The 17,992-nt window shown below is 44.0% G+C and overlaps 1 protein-coding gene across 8 annotated transcripts in view; it reads right to left on the bottom strand.

Moving 5' to 3' along the window:
* The window catches only part of ANKS1A (ankyrin repeat and sterile alpha motif domain containing 1A), a 185,719-nt gene that overhangs the window by 99,070 nt on the left and 68,657 nt on the right, over window positions 1-17,992 (bottom strand). For 6 of the 8 annotated variants that reach the window (XM_057554558.1, XM_057554555.1, XM_057554556.1 and 3 more), the window contains exons 2-9: window positions 15,769-15,849; window positions 13,819-13,975; window positions 11,861-11,923; window positions 4,516-4,812; window positions 3,663-3,738; window positions 3,277-3,378; window positions 3,079-3,180; window positions 1,507-1,703 (exon numbers count right to left, since the gene is read on the bottom strand). In XM_057554558.1, the coding sequence (XP_057410541.1) occupies window positions 1,507-1,703; window positions 3,079-3,180; window positions 3,277-3,378; window positions 3,663-3,738; window positions 4,516-4,812; window positions 11,861-11,923; window positions 13,819-13,975; window positions 15,769-15,849 (1,075 nt within the window). The remainder of the gene's footprint in view (window positions 1-1,506; window positions 1,704-3,078; window positions 3,181-3,276; window positions 3,379-3,662; window positions 3,739-4,515; window positions 4,813-11,860; window positions 11,924-13,818; window positions 13,976-15,768; window positions 15,850-17,992) is intronic. The other 2 variants (XM_057554559.1, XM_057554562.1) reach the window with 1 other exon arrangement.

Below are 17,992 nucleotides of genomic sequence, written 5' to 3'. Positions count from 1 at the left end.
ATGCTGGGACTATCCCAGGGCAGGGCAAGGAGCCTAATGAAAAAGAACACCAAAAACATCAGGCCATTCCCAGGGAGTTAATGAAAAGCCTGAGGATCACCAGGCAGCCAAAGGATCATCAAAATGGTCATAAGCCAGATTTGCACCAAAAGGGAAGGGCTAGCCTCTCCAACAGGAAGTAATATACACCTGAAAATATGCCTCAAGGTGGGATCCTGTTAGAGCAACAGGGATCCTGTTAGAGCAATGCCTGTTTATTAAAAGTGCAATGTTCAAAACCTCAACAGTGCAGGAAGGAAGGGCCATGGGACCACTGATTCAGGCTTAGGCTCACAGTAAAACCCTGGGAGAGAAAATGGGGGTAAGGAGTCTGGAGAACAATGTATAAGGCTAGAAGTAGAAGCAAGTGCTAGAGCGACTTCCCTGGTGGCACAGTGGTTAAGAATCTGCCTGCCAGTGCAGGGGACACAGGTTTGAGCCCTGGTCTGGGAAGACCCCACATGCCACGAAGCAACTAAGCCCGTGTGCCACAACTACTGAGCCTGTGCTCTAGAGCCTACGAGCCACAACTACTGAAGCCCGTGCGCCGCAACTACTGAGCCCACGCACCAAAACTACTGAAGCCCACGTGCTCTAGGGCCCACATGCCACAACTACTGAAACTGCGTGCTGCAACTATTGAAGCCTGCACGCCTAGAGCTCATGCTCCGCAACAAGAGAAGCCACCGCAATGAGAAGCTCGCGCACCACAACGAAGAGTAGCCCCCGCTTGCCACAACTAGAGAAAGCCTACGCTCAGCAAAGAAGACCCAATACAGCCAAAAAAAATAAATAAAAATTTAAAAAAAAAAAAAAAGAAGAAGAAGAAGCAAGGGCTAGAGAAAGAAGCAGTCAGATGGGAAGGTTGACCTTCAGAGGGAAAAATTCAGGGTTGTCCCCATCCTACTATTTCAATGGCTGGAGGGGTTATAACTATGGGGAAAATAGGAATGCACATACTAATACATACACTGTCTGATTAAGCCTTGCTACGACCCTGCTGAACACAGAATCTGTCCAAATACAAATGGATAAATTTTTGAGGGCAAATGGAAGGTGAACACGTACTCAGGGCTGACAGGAACTTATTTAGCAAGCTCTTTCATTGACGGAACTGCTCTCCAGAAAGAAACAAACAATATATAGCAAAGACCCCAAAGACAGAAGCAGCAGTGAGGCTAAATAGAAATAAAATGCTTCAATTTACTCTAAGGCCAAAAAAGTAATAGAAGGATGCAAACAGGTTATATTGAAACTGGAAAAATTAAAATTCTACCTCAACGCAAGCTGCAGAGTTTGACCACACTAAGCAAGAGCGAGATGGTGCAGAGCCCCCAGGAGAAAAGGGTGAGTGGGACCCAGGCCCCTGAAACACAGCTGGCACTGGGGGTCGCACGTCCTCTCTCCCGCTCCCCAGCAGAGCAGAGGTGGACAACAGAACCCCGGTGCGGAGGGTCAGCCACGTACAGGCCTCACTCCAGCAGCTTTCACTCCCACCGCCTCGGCCTCCTTGCTCACGGAGTCCCGGTCAGACGAGCGCCCGCTGGCCGTGCTGTCCAATGAATGGCAGGAGACAGCGTTGTACAGCGCCTCGTAAGGACCCTCCTCTTCTGTGTTGGTGTCAAAATCGATGATCAGTTCAGTCACTGCTTTCTCCACGTCACCTGAAGAGGGGTTAGAAGTCAAGAGAGTCGGTGAGAGGAGAGCACAGTCTTGGACTTCCCACCACAGGAACAACCCAAAGCCCCTTCGGCCACCTGAACTTGACCAACGTTAACCTAGAGCAGGAAAATAAATCACGGCTTTCTCCACGGACAGGAATAAATATAGAGAGTTTCATCTGCACTTCATACCCTGAGAAATGAACAGATTTTTCTCTAATTCAATATGGAACCTTTGACATCTATGAAGGATATCTCCCAAGATCGTTATAAATTCCCAAATACCTCAATACCATGACAGCATAAACTTAAATCATAAGATGTAGCAAGGTACAACTGGAAAACTTCAGTAATCCCTTTAAATTCTTAACAAGAACCTCCATGTGCCCAAGCAAAATAGAGGGTGGTGAAGCCTTTCTGAGATGAAGGCGCTGTGCAGCTGCAACTCACTCACTAGATAACTATGAACCTCAGAGTGCCTGGGATCCAAATTTGTGACTCTGCAAAGTAACCAGGGATCTGGTTATAGACCAGGGATCTCTGGGTCACTTGCAAAGAGTCAAAACTGTAACTGCAAAATCCTTGAAAGCTAAGAGCTTAGTTAACTACTAATCCCATTACCAGCAAATTATGAGGTCAAGAAAAAAAGTGTGACCAGGGGAGGGGAACAAGGACTCTACAGTAAAGACAGGCTGAGAACCCCTGAACTCTTGCATCTCTGCACTCCTCTGAAAAATCCCTTTCCTTTTCCAGTATCTGGCTTTGCTCTGTTTCTCGAGCCTTCTTCATTGTGCTCTGTATCTGGGGGAGGTGTCAGCCAGTGTTCTGTCCTTCTCATTCATCAGACCTAGGACCCAAAAGGCTGCTCAATCAATCTGAAAAGGTGGATCCTGGCTAGTGATGGAGAGGCTGGACTGCCCAAGCTAGCACCCAGACCACATTTGTTGGACAAATGATAGACTACTAAAATCTGCCATATACACATCTACCAACCAGATGACACTCATTAAATATTTACTGTGAGCCAGCTATACTCAAGGCACTAAAGTGTGTGTTAGAAAAAAAAGGTTTCACTGAGATTTGAGTTCATCTTGAGATCATCCTGTCTACCACACATCCCAGGATAGCTCTCATAGAGCCAACTCTAAAAGTAGAGAATAAAATAAAGTAGGAAAGAAAAGGTCCACCATCAAGGCCTAAGCTTTGCCCAAGAAAAGTTCATATGGTAGTTGGAAAAAAATGAATTTGAATATGAACTTATTAAGTACTCCCAATCCCGCGAAATAATTATTTCAATTAAGATTTTCCATTCTGCCAAAGAACGTTCAACTCTTTTCAAGCTGAGAGCCCCTTTGCTGGAGGAAGAGGGCCGACTCACCCTGAGACTTCTGGGATATGGAGTCCATGTTGGAGATGAGAGGTGGCTGGGCTGTGGGGGTTTTATCTACCTCTTTTGCACTTCTTTTTCCAGTCATGTGATCTACATGGAGAGGCAAAAAAAAGCTGCACCAAATACCAGTGGCTTGGTTCAGCCAGCGTGTCCCCTGGTCCCTGCGGCAGGGAGATGGACCCATACCTTCGATCAGTGCTGCTATCTGCTGGCTCTTCTGAGATGGTAGCTCCTGGACAGTGTCTAAGGCAGTCAGTCCACGGTTATCTTTTATGTTGACGTCAATTCCTAGAAAGGCACACCAGGTGGACCAGGGGAGTGAGAATTTTCAAACCAGCCTCAAAGAGGGTCAAATTCCAGGATACCTAATGCTCCTGGCAGCACAACTAACATTTTCATCCAAAGATATTTTATCCAGCTATACAAGAACTTCGTACATTTGCAATCAACCAGTGGAGACATATACATATTGGGTTCAAAGGCAGCCAATAAAAATCCCCCTCCAGGGATCCTGGGGGAAATGATCCCAACCCTGGCATGCTGTGTAGACAAGAGCGCTGCCAACCTCTCACCTGCAGCCAGCAGGATTTGCACCACATCGGTCTTGCCAAACAAAGCAGCCTCATGCAAAGCACTGCCCTTCTCCGTCTGGAAAGCAAATGAGAGCGCAGAGCAGGATGTCATCAGAACAGGGACCCAGGTTTGGCGTGGCTTCACACGACAAACGGGACGTAGACAAGAAGGGACAGGAAAATAAAATAAACCACACAAAGTCCTCTGTCATTATCTTTCCCACTTTTCTTGTCTGGATTCCAAAACCACAATCGTGGCCCATACGTGGGTGCTTGATGTGCCACCAGGTGGTCTCACGTGAATAACTGCACTGTTATCCTTGGAACCACCTATTGGTGACACTCCTCAAAACCCCACCTTCCTGGGTGGAAGGAATGATGAGACGAAAAGTACAAGGGGGGGAAACACCTTAACTTCAAATGTGGTCTGGTGGATGCAAAGCCTAAGGAATGGCCATTCATCTGAATGGAGAAAGCTACCAACAAAGGGAAATGCTAAGTCTCCTATCGGCAACATCAAGTTGATGGGACTTTGGAGGCGCTAATGGTGGCAGTGGGAACACAGGTATAGGAAGATAATGAAAGTTTTCTAATTTCAAGAGAGAGTCCATAAGCATGTCTTCTCAGGGTATAATGACCAAGTATTACCCCTGAAAAGAAACAAAAAATAACAGACTCACTGGAGGAGTTTCTTTGTCTCTAAAGTTTCACATTACAATGAGTCAGCAAATGGAAGCATCTGACATGTGATGTGAACCGTGCTAAATAGGAACACAGCCCAGCAGCATGGCGCTTGTGCCTTTCCCAAAATGACTAGGTCCCTTGGGCCTGGGAGGAACATCCGCCCCACTACCTGGTAATTGCTATCCATGCCGGCATCCAGGAGGACCTGGACCACGGCTTTGTGGCCATTCCTTGCTGCCAAGTGCAGAGGGGTGTGCTTCTTAGTGTTGCAGCTCAGGAGGTTGGGGTGTGCGTTGAGGAGCATCTTCACCACCTCCAGCCTCCCGTAGAGCGCAGCCAGGTCCAGAGGCGTCTCGAACTTGTTGTTGCGCATGGTGGGGTCAGTCAGCTCCTCTAAGAGGACCTTCACCACCTCCGTGTGGCCATACTGCGCTGCGCAGTGCAGGGCCGTCTCGTTGTCATTGTTCTAAAGAGTCAACAGGCGGATGATGTCAGAAAGGTGACCAGCAGACTGGCAGACAACTGGGGTAATCACACGTAAAACCATTGAAATTTAAATGAGAAAAATAGCAGCAACACTTGGGGACTAAATAGAACTATGTCAGAATTCCGCAAACAAGCCCGACGGCTCCAATCAGCCTCATCTGCCCCAGTTACTGCCAGAGGGGAGCAGTCGGCTCCTCAGCCTTTGTAGTCTCCTCTGTGCCAATGCAGACGTGTCTCCAGACGGCAAGGAGAGCCACCTCGGGAACACGGCAGGCCGCGGGGAGAAGCCCTGGCACAGATGGATGCCCGTAACATCACTGCCATTGACTCAATTTAAACTTCAACTGGTTTTACAATTTCTATTGAGCCACCCCCGTGGTCCTGATTCTGGATCTGCTGACCATCCATTGCCTCGCACACAAGCTTTTTGGAAAGAGTTTGTCATCTGCGTAGCTCCGTGCATGCAAATCAATTGGCCAACAATGAAAGTTACAGAGCAGAGCACCCAAGATCACTCTCAACATATCAGCCAACAGCCACTGCCAGGGAACTGAGGCGCCTGAGCTCAGTCACAGAGTAACACGGGACCCAGATGCCACCCTGAGCCTGCTCCAGGAGCCTGCCCCAGCCAATGCATGCAGGACCTACAACTGTGCCAAGAAGGGTTTCTTAGGTAAGAAAGATACAATCAGACACCAGAATGTTTTGTGTGAGAGGTGCAAAATATTCAAGATTGTAACATTGCCATTAATTCAAATTCACAACCCCACAGGTCCTCTGATGCCAATTTTGTTTCAAACTAAAGGTAGAACCTGAGATAAAGCAGGAGAAGTTTGTGCTTTATCAACCATCAGAAGCAAAATGTTAATCATTCCAATTATGCTCTTTCTTTTACTACTACTGACAATGTATAACTAGAGCAGGCATAGAGGAATTTCCATGACCTCTCCATTTTTAGAAGCATTAATGAAAATAATAATTCTCCCACAAGATTTTGAGATTCCTGAATTTATCCAGGAGGCTTCTGCCACTTTGGGGAAACAAAGCTTCTGAGGGCGTGTGTCCTTCAGGTCAATATTATGCACCTTTCAGTGGTCAAAAGGTAAAGATTAAATGTTTCCACAATTGCTTTAATTCTATTAATGATATTAAAAGTAACAGACTAGGAGTTACCCAAACATGCATGCAATTCCATCTGCTTGTGATCTGGCATTTAACTGCATCATTTTTTCCAGCTACACCAAGTGTATCAGAAAGATCCAGGGCTACTAGGCGCAAGGCCCCAAAAGGCCAGCATGATAGCAAAGAAATTTTTTTTAACGAAACAAGGACAGAAAGGGTGGTAGCAGGAGCCACATGCAAAGATAAATGCACACAGATAAACAGAGGAAGCAGCACTGAGCTCCAACACAGCTCCAGGAGAGCAGCTGCTGAGAAGTTGCAGACAGACTTCTCTGGCCACAGAACACAGCCAGTTAGCAATGGCCTCCTGTGATACAGCTGGGTCCAAGGGGCGAATTCCATGTCAACCTGAAATTCTGGAGGGCAGGAGAAACTCTGGGCTGGAAGTTAATCCTTGGGGCTCCCTGTGCCAAACAAACCTTTCAGGCCACCCATGTGCCCACTTCCTATTAAGCTATGGCATGAAAAACTTAGAGCTGTCACCTCACTTTCTCAGGAGAAGAAAAGACAGCTACAGCAATGAAAACTCACAGGAGCTTCCTGTAGAGGGATTCTGGGGCAGAGTTGCAACCCAAAGAAGTTTAAGAGGATTCTCAGGGTTTTATATCTCAAGATTAGCATGACAGCAAGGGCCAAGAAAGTCAGCTTATTCTCATTAAAACTCCAGTCCAAAAAAACTCGTTTACTCTGAAGTAGACACTGCTATCTCTTTTATACCCAAGTTGTCTCCCAACAACCAGAATAATCTGTAAAAAGTATGTCATTAGGGTCTGAAGAACTGTAAAACTCTCAACTATCCAGCAGGGGAAAAAAAGTCTTCTCTGGGTTTTTGCCAGAACTAAAGCAGCTACCACAGAGCTGCCTCGCTAAAGGCATGGTCTTGATCACTACCAGGCAAACTGCCTGCCTATGTTAAAAATGGCCTAACCACATCTCTGCAGTTTATATTCACAGTGTAGGAAGCATCTTATTTATGTTTCAGTCTTGCCAGACATGGTCTGGTAACTACAATACTCTTGAGTTTACTTCTGTGGTGACCACATCTCTCGACTATTGAACACAGGCCATCACAATGAGCTCTTACTACCACTTCCCCTTGGAGCCTAACAATTTTCAGGGCAAGAAGTCACTAAGTTTTGGATTTATGGACCCACAAGAAAGGGAGGGATTCCAGGGAGGATACAGACTCTCAACCACCTGGAATCCTTCTCTTTCACACCTTTCAAATCACACCATGGGTGCTCACAACACCTCAAGAGCTCCCAGAATCATACTACTATGAATCTGGACTAAGGAAGGGGACTGAGATGAAATACCCCAATTTTCCCCCAAGGCTTTGCACAAACTCCCCATTCCTGCTCATCTTGAGACCCACTTTCATTTTTTCCTTGCTAGGTCATTACTTCTAAAAAAACAAAAAAACAAAAAAAACCCTATACCCTTTATATCTGGAGACCCCATTCAATGTATAAATCCATTATTTATGTGTTTTATATACATACACACACATACATAAACTACAAACAGCAGAGAACCATCTAGAAACATTCCCGTGACCTTTCTCCTCTGGGAACTATTCAAAACCATCACCTCCCAGTGCTTGGATTATAGCCCAACTGCATTCTTGTCCACTGTTGACAGATATCTAAGTTAGGAACACCGGGGCTACAGCTCTCTGGAGCAACGATGGTATAGTCTCTAGAAATATACCCAAATTGGAACAAAAGGACAAAGTGGGTCTACAAAGATTTAGAAGACACCGGAAAAGCATGAGAACCAAGTTCCTCATGTGGAGGAGGAGTCAGACTTACTCTGCAAAGCTCTGAAGGCAGAACTTTGACCAACAGATGGAAGGTTTAGGAAAATAGATATCAATCAAGCATAAGAAACCAAAAATCAGTGGAATCCAAAAAGAGGCTGCCAAGAGTAATTCTGCTTGCTACTAGGAGAAACAAACAAACAAACAAATAAAATAAGGGGTAGATGGCCTGCGTTTTAGGTGAGAAAAGAGGAATCCTGCTCTAGTGGAAAGTTAGCCTAGATCAGTGGTTCTTAAACAAGCTTTGTTTTGGAATTACAAGGGAGCTTAAAGGTAACTAATACTGAGCCCCACCCCAGGTCTGCCAAGGTAGCACCTCAGAGGGTAAAGCCCAGGAAAACTAATATTAAAAAGGTTACCAGCCTAGCAGACACCGACTTAAACAAACAATCATTCATCATCATCAAGAACAAAACAAACTGACATCATGTGCCTGGTGATGCGATGCACTAAAAAGGAAGGATGAACATCACTCTTGTGGCATTACTGCCAAAAATGTATAACCTGAACCAAATCAAGAGGAATTATCAGACAAACTCAAACTGAGGGCCAGTCTACAAAACAAACGGCCTATGCTCTTCGAAAATGTCAATGTCATGAACGACTAGAAAAGGCTGAGGATAACTGTTCCAGATTATGTATGATCCTTGGACCAGAAAAAGAAATTGCTCTAAAGGACATTATTGAGACAATTGGTGAAATTTGAACACGGATTTCTTTTTTTTTAAATTTATTTATTTTTGGCTGCGTTGGGTCTTCGTTGCTGTGTGCAGGCTTTTCTCTAGTTGTGGCGAGCGGGGGTTACTCTTTGTTGCGGTGCGCGGGCTTCTCACTGAGGTGGCTTCTCTTGTTGTGGAGCACGGGCTCTAGGCACACGGGCTTCAGTAGTTGTGGTGCATGGGCTTAGTTGCTCCGCAGCATGTGGGATCTTCCCAGACCGGGGCTCGAACCCGTGTCCCCTGCATTGGCAGGCGGATTCTTAACCACTGAACCACCAGGGAAGTCCCTGTGGATTACTTTTAAGTGTCTGGAGAAATAGACCTACCATAAAACTAATTTGACTACTGCTCATCTTATGATATTCAGACTAAGTTAAAATTGTTTTAAAAGGGGGTAAGTAAACAATTTTAATAGTTTCACCTTAGCTAAGGATGACGTACATTTGGACTGGTTTATGCTGACTTGCTGAAACAGGAAAAGGTGCATATGGTGAAGAGGAAGATAAAAGCTCATGAAAACCATCTCTGCTCCCAGGAAAGGCATCTGCAACTTCTTAATTCCTACAGGTGCTTGATAGGACTTAGCACACAAACGTATTTTAGCAAAAACAATTCCTAGACACACCAGGTCAATGAAAACCCACTGAGCCAGGATAAAACCTAGGGAGGTTAGAATTGAATCAGCCTGAGAAGAGTCTGCATTCTTAGCACAACCCAAACAGCCTTATCCCTTAATGGAGTTTACATCACTTGGCCTTTGAGGAGGTGGTGGGTGGGGTGGAGGCAAAGGGTAGTACAGTTGGCCCTCCTAATCCACACGTTCTGCATCTGATGAGTCAACCAACCATGGATCAAAAATATTCTGGGAGAGGGACTTCCCTGGTGGTGCAGTGGTTAAGAATCCGCCTGCCAATGCAGGGGACACAGGTTCGAGCCCTGGTCCGGGAAGCTCCCACATGCCGCGGAGCAACTAAGCCCATGTGCCACAACTACTGAGCCTGCGCTCTAGAGCCCGTAAGTCACAACTACTGAGCCCACGTGCCACAACTACTGAAGCGCGTGTGCCTAGAGCCCGTGCTCCACAACAAGAGAAGCCACCACAATGAGAAGCCCGCGCGCCGCAACAAAGAGTAGCCCCCGCTCACCACAACTAGAGAAAGCCCAAGCACAGCAACGAAGACCCAATGCAGCCAAAAATAAATAAATAATTTTAAAAGGTAATGCTTAAAAAAAAAATATTCCAGGGGAAAAAATCTAGAAAGTTCCAAAAAGCAAAACTTGAATTTACCAAGTGGCAACTATTTACACAGCATTTACATTGTATTATCGTATTACACTGTATTATTAGGTATTATAAGTAATCTAGAGATGATTTAAGGTGTATGGGAGGATAGAAGTAGGTTATGTGCAAACACTACACCATTTTATATAAGGGACTTGAATACAGTATCCACAGAGGTCCTAGAACCAATAGCCTCTCGGATACTGAGGGAAGACTGTATTTCCAAAGAAAGAAGTAAGTTCTTATTCCATTTAGACGAAGTTTTTTATGTGTGCAAAATCAAGGGATAGGAAAACGTGCTTTTAAGAACAAAAGTCTTACCCTTTAATCAGAGCTTTATAAGCTAACTAAACTAACCACCAAGTCGGGAAACAATCACTTCAAGGTGCTTCCCCCAAAAACAAAACCCTGAATGGACCAATACAGCAATGTTGCATTAAGCTTCAGCCACTAGAAACAAAGAATAAATTCCAAAACGCCCTTTCAGAAATACCACATGGTACATACTTTTCAAAATTAGGACCTCAAATATTACTAGTAACCAGATATTTTTACTTCATGTACATGATCTTATTTGAACTCCAAAATAATCCCTCCAGGTAGATGGCATACCCCATTTTATAGAAGAGGAAACTAAAGCTCAGAGAAACTAAGTAACTTGTTCAAGTCAACACCAGTAAGTGGCAGCACAGATTTCAAACTTGGGTCTCACTTGACCTGTGAGGGTTTTCCGCTCTGCTGCACTATTTCCAAAAAAAAAAAAAAAAAAAAAAGAAGATAAAGTATCTTCCTATCTTCCTATCTTGAAGATTAGAAGACAGAATTGAAAGTGTGGGCAAACTAAAACTACTGTGTTCCACCACCCCAGATCAAACTGCTTTTCCACCATTAGGGCCCAACAGCTGAAGGAAATCTCCCGTAGAGCCTGACGAGGTCCAGCCCATAGGGACCTTCATTTGCTAAATCAGTATTTCTCAAAGAAAAACATGAAATATCTGCCTTGCATTTGGAAACACGCAGAAGGACCTTACATTTCCCTTCCCAGCGGCTGCTGTATTCAGAGCCAAGTGAAAGGTAGCTGATGTGAATAATGCAGTGACTCAACCAAACTCCAGATTGTTGCCAAAAAGCAAACCTCATCTGAATGAAACCTTGAGTCAAAAACAGCAGGTGAGAGCGCAGAGGAGACAGGCTAACACCATCACCCAACCCACCAGCTTTGCCTCCAGAGGCAGTGGAGGGCCGAGGCCTGAGGCTGGACGTTCATCACTAGGCCCATCAGCCCGTTACTTATCCCAGCCTCACGGGGGAGGGAGACTCAAGGCAAGTGCCCTGCTTGGCCCTGCAACTTCATTTCCTATTTCTGAGCTGTTCCAAGGGCCAAGAGTGACCAGGCAGAGAGAGAAGCTAATGGCTGGGGAGAAGGGACTGAGGCTTCAAAGCCCCAGGCACAAACTCAAGGAAAAGAGAGGGGAGCCACACCAGCAGCTTTTAAGAGTAAAATGGAGTCACCCACGCCCCGGCTGCCACACCTCCACCACAAGCTATTGTTCGGATTCCATCTCAAGAGAAATATTGAAAGCAAACTTAAAAAAAAATATTAATCTAGGAAGTGCAATTTAATCATTTTCTGTGCTTATTAAAAAGTAAGCTACTTTGCGTAAATCTTTTAATTGCATTTTTCTTTTTTGAATTTAAATGATTTTAGAAATCACAATAGTAAATTATGCCCATAATATGGTCCCTTCTATTTCCCCAGTTCTGCCACTTCTAAGCCTTTCAGCCATTCCAGGAAAAGCACCCAACCTTTCCACAATTGGTATGGGTTTTAAAAACAAAAACAAAACCCACTGAAGCTCCGTTTTCCCGTTCCCAGGCAAGCCAGAAGCAGATGGGCTGAAGCGGACAAACATCAGGATGATGAAGAAGAGCCTGAGTGGATGAGAGTGGAAGCCAGAGAGGACCGAAGAGAAAGTGCAGCTTGGAGAAATGATGCAGAGAAATCCTGGCAGCGAAAAGTACACACCTTGGCATTGATATAAGGGTCAAAGGGGCCGTACTTTTTGAGTTCTTTGATCTCAAGAGCATTCTATAAAAAGGAGAGGAAAAGAAAATGTGATGATAAAATGGATGAAATATATCAAAGCAATGCACAGCCCCAAGGGTGCCCAACACTAGACAACTTGGATCTGCCCTCTGGGTGCCTCAAAAGGAAGTTAATGGGGAAGACAACCTCCAGGGCACAGCGCTCATCACCCCTCTCATCCAAGCTTCCAACTGAAGCAACATTAATGGTTTTTAATAAATCAGTGAAGTACTTGTAACCACTGCCTAGATGCATTAGGTTTTTCGAGCTATTGCAGATGTTGTGCCCAGCCCCGGCCCCACCCACCTGCCTGCCAGATACGCAAAGCACTGGGCTGGGTCCCACTTATCAATGGATACTCCAGACGGGAGGCGGCTGTGAGCAGGACAAGCTAGCATACTCAAGTGGCTCAAAAATCCAAGCAGCTGTGTTCCAAGGCAAAAGTGAGCAAAGACAGGGTTAGAAATGGTGGCTGAAAATTTCTTAAACGAGAAGGACTTTAATGCGTGACTAGATTTTTCCACATTGAGGAATATTAGTTAAAAGCAAACCTCTTTTATTTTCCTCCAGATAAGAGAAATTACTGTCACATTAGCCAGGAGGAGTAAAATTGCATTTAGGTTCTAAAGAGGCAATTCTAAAGAGACAATTTTCCTTCCTAATGTTATAAAACAAACATCCTCATTGATGATCTTGAATGTCTGTTGCTCACCTACCCAGAAAATACAGCCAGAAGGGGGAAAGGGAAGCTGATGAACAGCTGTACACACACAATCTCCAAATGGAGGGAGCTGGGAGCACTGCTGTAGTTTTCTCAGCCCTCAAAGTGAAGCTGCCCTTCTCTGAATCAAAAGTGTGCTCTTAACAGCTCACTGAGAATGTGCATGGTCTTGCTGACAGGGGGACTTCAAGAATGGTTTCCTATTTTTTTGAGGAATAACCCTGATCTAATCCTACAGGCAACTGAACAATCTCCTCTCAGCAAAGTCACTAGTAAAACAGTCCCAAGCTTATTGAGAAAGGGCAGCATCTCTCTCCTTCAAGCAAATAAGAAAAGTATCTACTTCAGTTCAGAGCAGAGAGGGAAACAGGAGAATGGCTTGTCATTCAGAGAGGGCCCATCTCCTCGCAAGTCGACACAGTCTCAGATCCAAACTACAGGGCGGTGTATTTTATGAGAGGTTTGTCTACAACTTACATAATTCAAATATAACTTTCCCAAAGGAATAAATATAAAGAAGAGAAGGTACAGTCTCAGAGTACCTGAATCCATGGCCAGTGTATGGTGTTTCTGCTCAAATGCTGCCTTTTTTATTTTTTAAGAATTCTCTCTGCTTTGTCAAAGCATGGTCAGTTGTAAATGAACATTAGAGGACACCATGGAAATGATCTTCATTCTGCTGAATCACCTCAGACCTCCAGTCACGTGTTTTTGTGAGTTCATTTTTCAGCACTAGCACTCGTACCACCACTTCTGCAAGTTCTGATGCACGTAAAACAACGGCATGGTTCACATAGTACCAACACATGCTGGGAGTATTTCTGTTTACCAGCTAAAGCTGCACTGCCACGTTGATGGCAAAAGCCCAAGAGTTTGAAATGAACTCTGGGCAATTCTGCAGGATTTGCATTATTTCCAGTTTTGCACGTGAGGTGAGTATTTATAACTTTGTTACAGTACTATTCCAAATCTGCATGATTCAAATGCATATGAAATGCACCCTTCATGGTACAAGGTTTCCCTGACGCACTAGAAGGAGTAGCGCTGGGAAGAGGGGAATCACCCTTAGGCCAGGGAAGAGCTGGTTCCCTGAGATCTGAGCTACGGGACTGAGACGGTGATGGGGCTGCCAAGGTCCGGCTGTAGCTGAGTGCAGAAAGCTTCCCTTCCCTCCAACCTGTTCATTGACTTTGGTGTGTGAGGGCCCTTGATGGATGAGCAACCGCACTATCTGGGCATCTCCTTTCCAGGCTGCCAAGTGCAGAGGGTAACAGCCTTTAGAATCAGCCACGTTGGTCAGTGCGTCGTTCCTCAGAAGAACCTCGACCACATCCCTAGAAGGCAAAAATCGATCATGAGTTTGCAGAACCCACAAGTCTTTTGTACTAACAGTTCTGCACATCTGTTTGGCACAAAGCTCTTTCACAGAGATTATCTCATCTGGCTCCCCATCTCTACCTGAGCTCACCGCCCAGCTCTTCCTTTTATTCCATGAGCTACTTGTACAGCTGTTGACAGCAGCCTCTGAGCCATCTTGAGGCACACTACACTGACTCATCACCTCCCCGTGTATCTGGGCTTTCTACATAATCCATCTATTTTCCATTATTTTGAAAACGTCTGGTCCCCTTGTCTAAACCTTGCAATGTTTCCTTGTTTGTGATGTTGAAACAGCATTCAGGGATAGAATTTACATAAAAGCAGTCATGCAAAACAAATATCATTATTCACCACATTATTCAGAGCATTTAGTGATGTGGGAGCTGGAAGCGGACAGGCAGAGCAGAATTAAAGTGGTTGCAAACATAAGCCAGATGCATATGTTATCACTTGATACATCCAGAAAGAAGGACTTGGCTTCCTTCTTGGTGACACCACTAATTAAGCAGATATAAATGTATAACTATCCCCACGCACATGAGGTCAAAGAAAATCTCCACTGTAAATAAAAATAGCATTTGGAGATGAACTTGGCTAACAAGCTACAGTCATTTAAGTCTGAGATTCACTTTAATTCAGGTTACCCCACCATTTAAGGTGGAGGGAGTCTCTACAGATTTTCTGTCAGCTTTGTCTAAGATGGTTACAGAAAAGACCACATTACAGGAAATGATCACATTCCATATATCTTAGAAAAGTTTAATGTAGAAGGAAACAGTCATTGCTTCTTTCCGGCACATCAGCATCAATTAGGCTGGGCCAAATATTGCAAAAGTGAGACAGAATACCATGAGGTGGTAGGGCCCTGTTCTCGCTTGGAAAAATCTAAATGGTCCCAATAATCCTTCCTCATAAAAATTAAACTTCTACTGCTTATCTCCTTTAGTATTATGCCTCAAACTCTCCCCGATGCCCTGTCTTCCGTTACACTCTGTTTTTCATTCTTCCTGGCAAATCTACGCACTGTACTCCACCACTCAGCCTGCTCCTGCTCTGAGCCTCGCCATTCTCCCTCACTTGAAGGGCAGCGCCCTCTTCAAGCTGCCAAACCACTGAAACCTGTGCCTTCTCTCAAACCACCACCCACCCCCTCACCAAAGCACACCTTCTCCAGAAAACTTCCCAGACAAACCCCACACAAATCACAAATTCCTGATAACCTCTCTATACTCAAGGGAATTAAATAGGCCATATTATTTATTTATTTTTCCCCTTAAAAATGGTTCTTGTTGTGTACAAGGCTAATTTTATGAGGAAAGAGTGGCAAGCAGAAAGATAAAGTAAACAGAAAGAAAGTTTCTCATGACCACTCGATCTATTTTCAGTTTATAAAGGGACTGGTTACATAATACATTATCCAGCACCATTATGTTCTGGCTGCCCCACATTTGAGCTTCGTATTCAGATCATTGTAAGGCACTGCCCCATTTCAAAGGGGAAAAGAATAAGCAGAAGAAAGGTAAAACTTAACCTTTGGTTAAAGTTATTTTGGGAGTGGGGTGGGGAAGGACGTTTATATTATACACTAAAGAGAGACTCAAGAATTCTGGACAGACTAAATTTAGTTTTTCTCTGTTCTTCAGCATCCCTGCTTTGTACACCTTTACAGAAGGAAAAAATTTAAAAAGACAATCTGAAGGCCTGGGTTCTGAAGAGTGGGGCAGGAATGCAGCACGTTAATACTTACTTATGGCCATTCAAAGCAGCATGGTGCAGAGGTGTATACCCAGTGCTGTCAACACAGTTCACATTTGGCCCTCTCCAGATGCTATAGGGGGGAAAAAAAAGACTGAAGTCACAAACCAAATTTAGAGACAGCTAGCTGCCCGGAAAAGGATTCTGTGTGGTGTTTAACCAAACAGGTTACTTCCACATGACTCCTGATAAAAGAAAGCAGCTATTTACTACAGAAATGCACAGCACTGAGAGTACACAATGGGGTGCTGAACAAGGAATCAAGTATCAAGACAACGGTGTCATCATTTCAGAGCTTGCTTTCCTGTGTCATTCTCCTCATTGGTAACTTTATTATTCACTCAGTCTGGGACTCGTGTCTCTGAGTACTGTCAGGATTGTAAGAACAGCTCATTGAAAGGTCATCAAAAATATCACTGAACCAGGGACTTCCCTGGTGGCGCACTGGTTAAGAATCTGCCTGCCAATGCAGGGGACACCGGTTCGATCCCTGGTCTGGGAAGATCCCACATGCTGCGGAGCAAGTAAGCCCGTGTGCCACAACTGCTGAGCCTGCACTCTAGAGCCTGCGAGCCACAACTACTGAGCCCGCATGCCACAACTACGAAGCCCGCATGCCTAGAGCCCATGCTCTGCAACAAGAGAAGCCACCGCAATGAGAAGCCCGTGTACCGCAACGAAGACCCAATACAGCCAAAAATTAAAAAAAATCACTGAACCAAACCATTCAGTCAGTTACAGGTACTGAGTACCCACCTCTACTCCTGGTGACTGAAGGCTTGAGAGAAACTCTAGACCAGATAATCAGGATCATTCAACCACAAGGACCAAGATCAAAGAACCCACATTCATAAAAGCACCAGGATACATGTGTTAAGATGCAAGGGACAATTCTGTCTTTCCTTTGTGAATACGTCTTATTGGTAATAAAAAGAATAACAACAGAATCTACAATTTGAGTGCCTTATTTGAATCAGAAATACCAGACTAAGACGGTTGAAATGTCATCTCATTTAATCCTCAAAGCCTTAATTCTGACTTCTGTTTCATACCTTACTACATTGGCCAGAGCTTCTAAAATACTATTAAGTAGTATTTTTTTGTTTTGTCCTGCTAATGTTATTGGCAGTTAGTCTGAGGTAGACACTCTGTAACATGTAAAGGAAGTATCTTACTTTTTTCCTTTTTAAATGTATTAGAAATACTGTTTAGTTTAAATACATTTTTGCATCTATGGATAATATCATAGTTTTTCACAGTGAACCAACTAAAATGTTATCAATAGCTTTCTTAATATTGAGCCATTCTTTCATTCCTGGAATAAACCTTATTTGGCCATTATCCATTAGGGCCATATCAGTGACTTCTACTTGAGAGTATTTTACTTATCATTTTCACATCTGCATTCATAAAGGAAGCTGGTCTGAAGTTTTTGCTTTTTGTGCCATCGTTATTGGGTGATATGAGTATTAGGTTTAAGTCACAGATCACCTGGGCAGCTATCTACGCATTTCTATATTCAGGAATCACTGACATAGAGCACTAAAATTAAAATCACCAGTAAAACCATCTGGGCCCAGAGCCTTTATACACAGATGTTGGAAGCAGCATTATTTATAACAATAAAATTTTAGAAATAGCCCAAAAGTCCATCAACAGAGAAATGACTATGATAACTAAGGTGGAGACACATAGAATATTATATACTATTTATATTGCTATGTAATAAGACAGAATAGAGATTACAATATAATGCTAAGGAGAAAAAAGAAAGAAAATTGTAAATACTGTAGAGAAAAAATATATATGAGAGACATTTATCAGGATTGTGGATTGAGTGCACAAGTTTACCCCATCTCCTGTCTAAAGTTGTATGAAGTGAAACGATTCCCACCCTACACCACAGATAATTGATGGACATAAAATAGATAGAGAGATTCAGCCTAAGAAAATAAGAAAAAATGTTATCAAGTAACTGGGAATGTTGAGGGATTCCTAAAAGGCAGAAATCAGACAAGGCTAGATCTACAGAAACACAACCTAGAAGAATGCCAATTAAAATAATCACATACCACTTTTCACCTATCAGACTGACAAAAATAAAAATAATGACACTATAAAACGCTTGTAAAGATCAGGGAAACAAACACTCTTAAATACCACTGGTATGAGTTTAAATTGGTGAATTCCTCTGGGAAGACAATTTGGCAGCACCC

The sequence above is a fragment of the Balaenoptera acutorostrata genome, chromosome 10, assembly GCF_949987535.1.
Source record: "Balaenoptera acutorostrata chromosome 10, mBalAcu1.1, whole genome shotgun sequence".
NCBI lineage: Eukaryota > Metazoa > Chordata > Mammalia > Artiodactyla > Balaenopteridae > Balaenoptera > Balaenoptera acutorostrata.
Note: the sequence above shows the minus strand (reverse complement) of the source record. Positions and strands in the feature narration are given on the sequence as shown.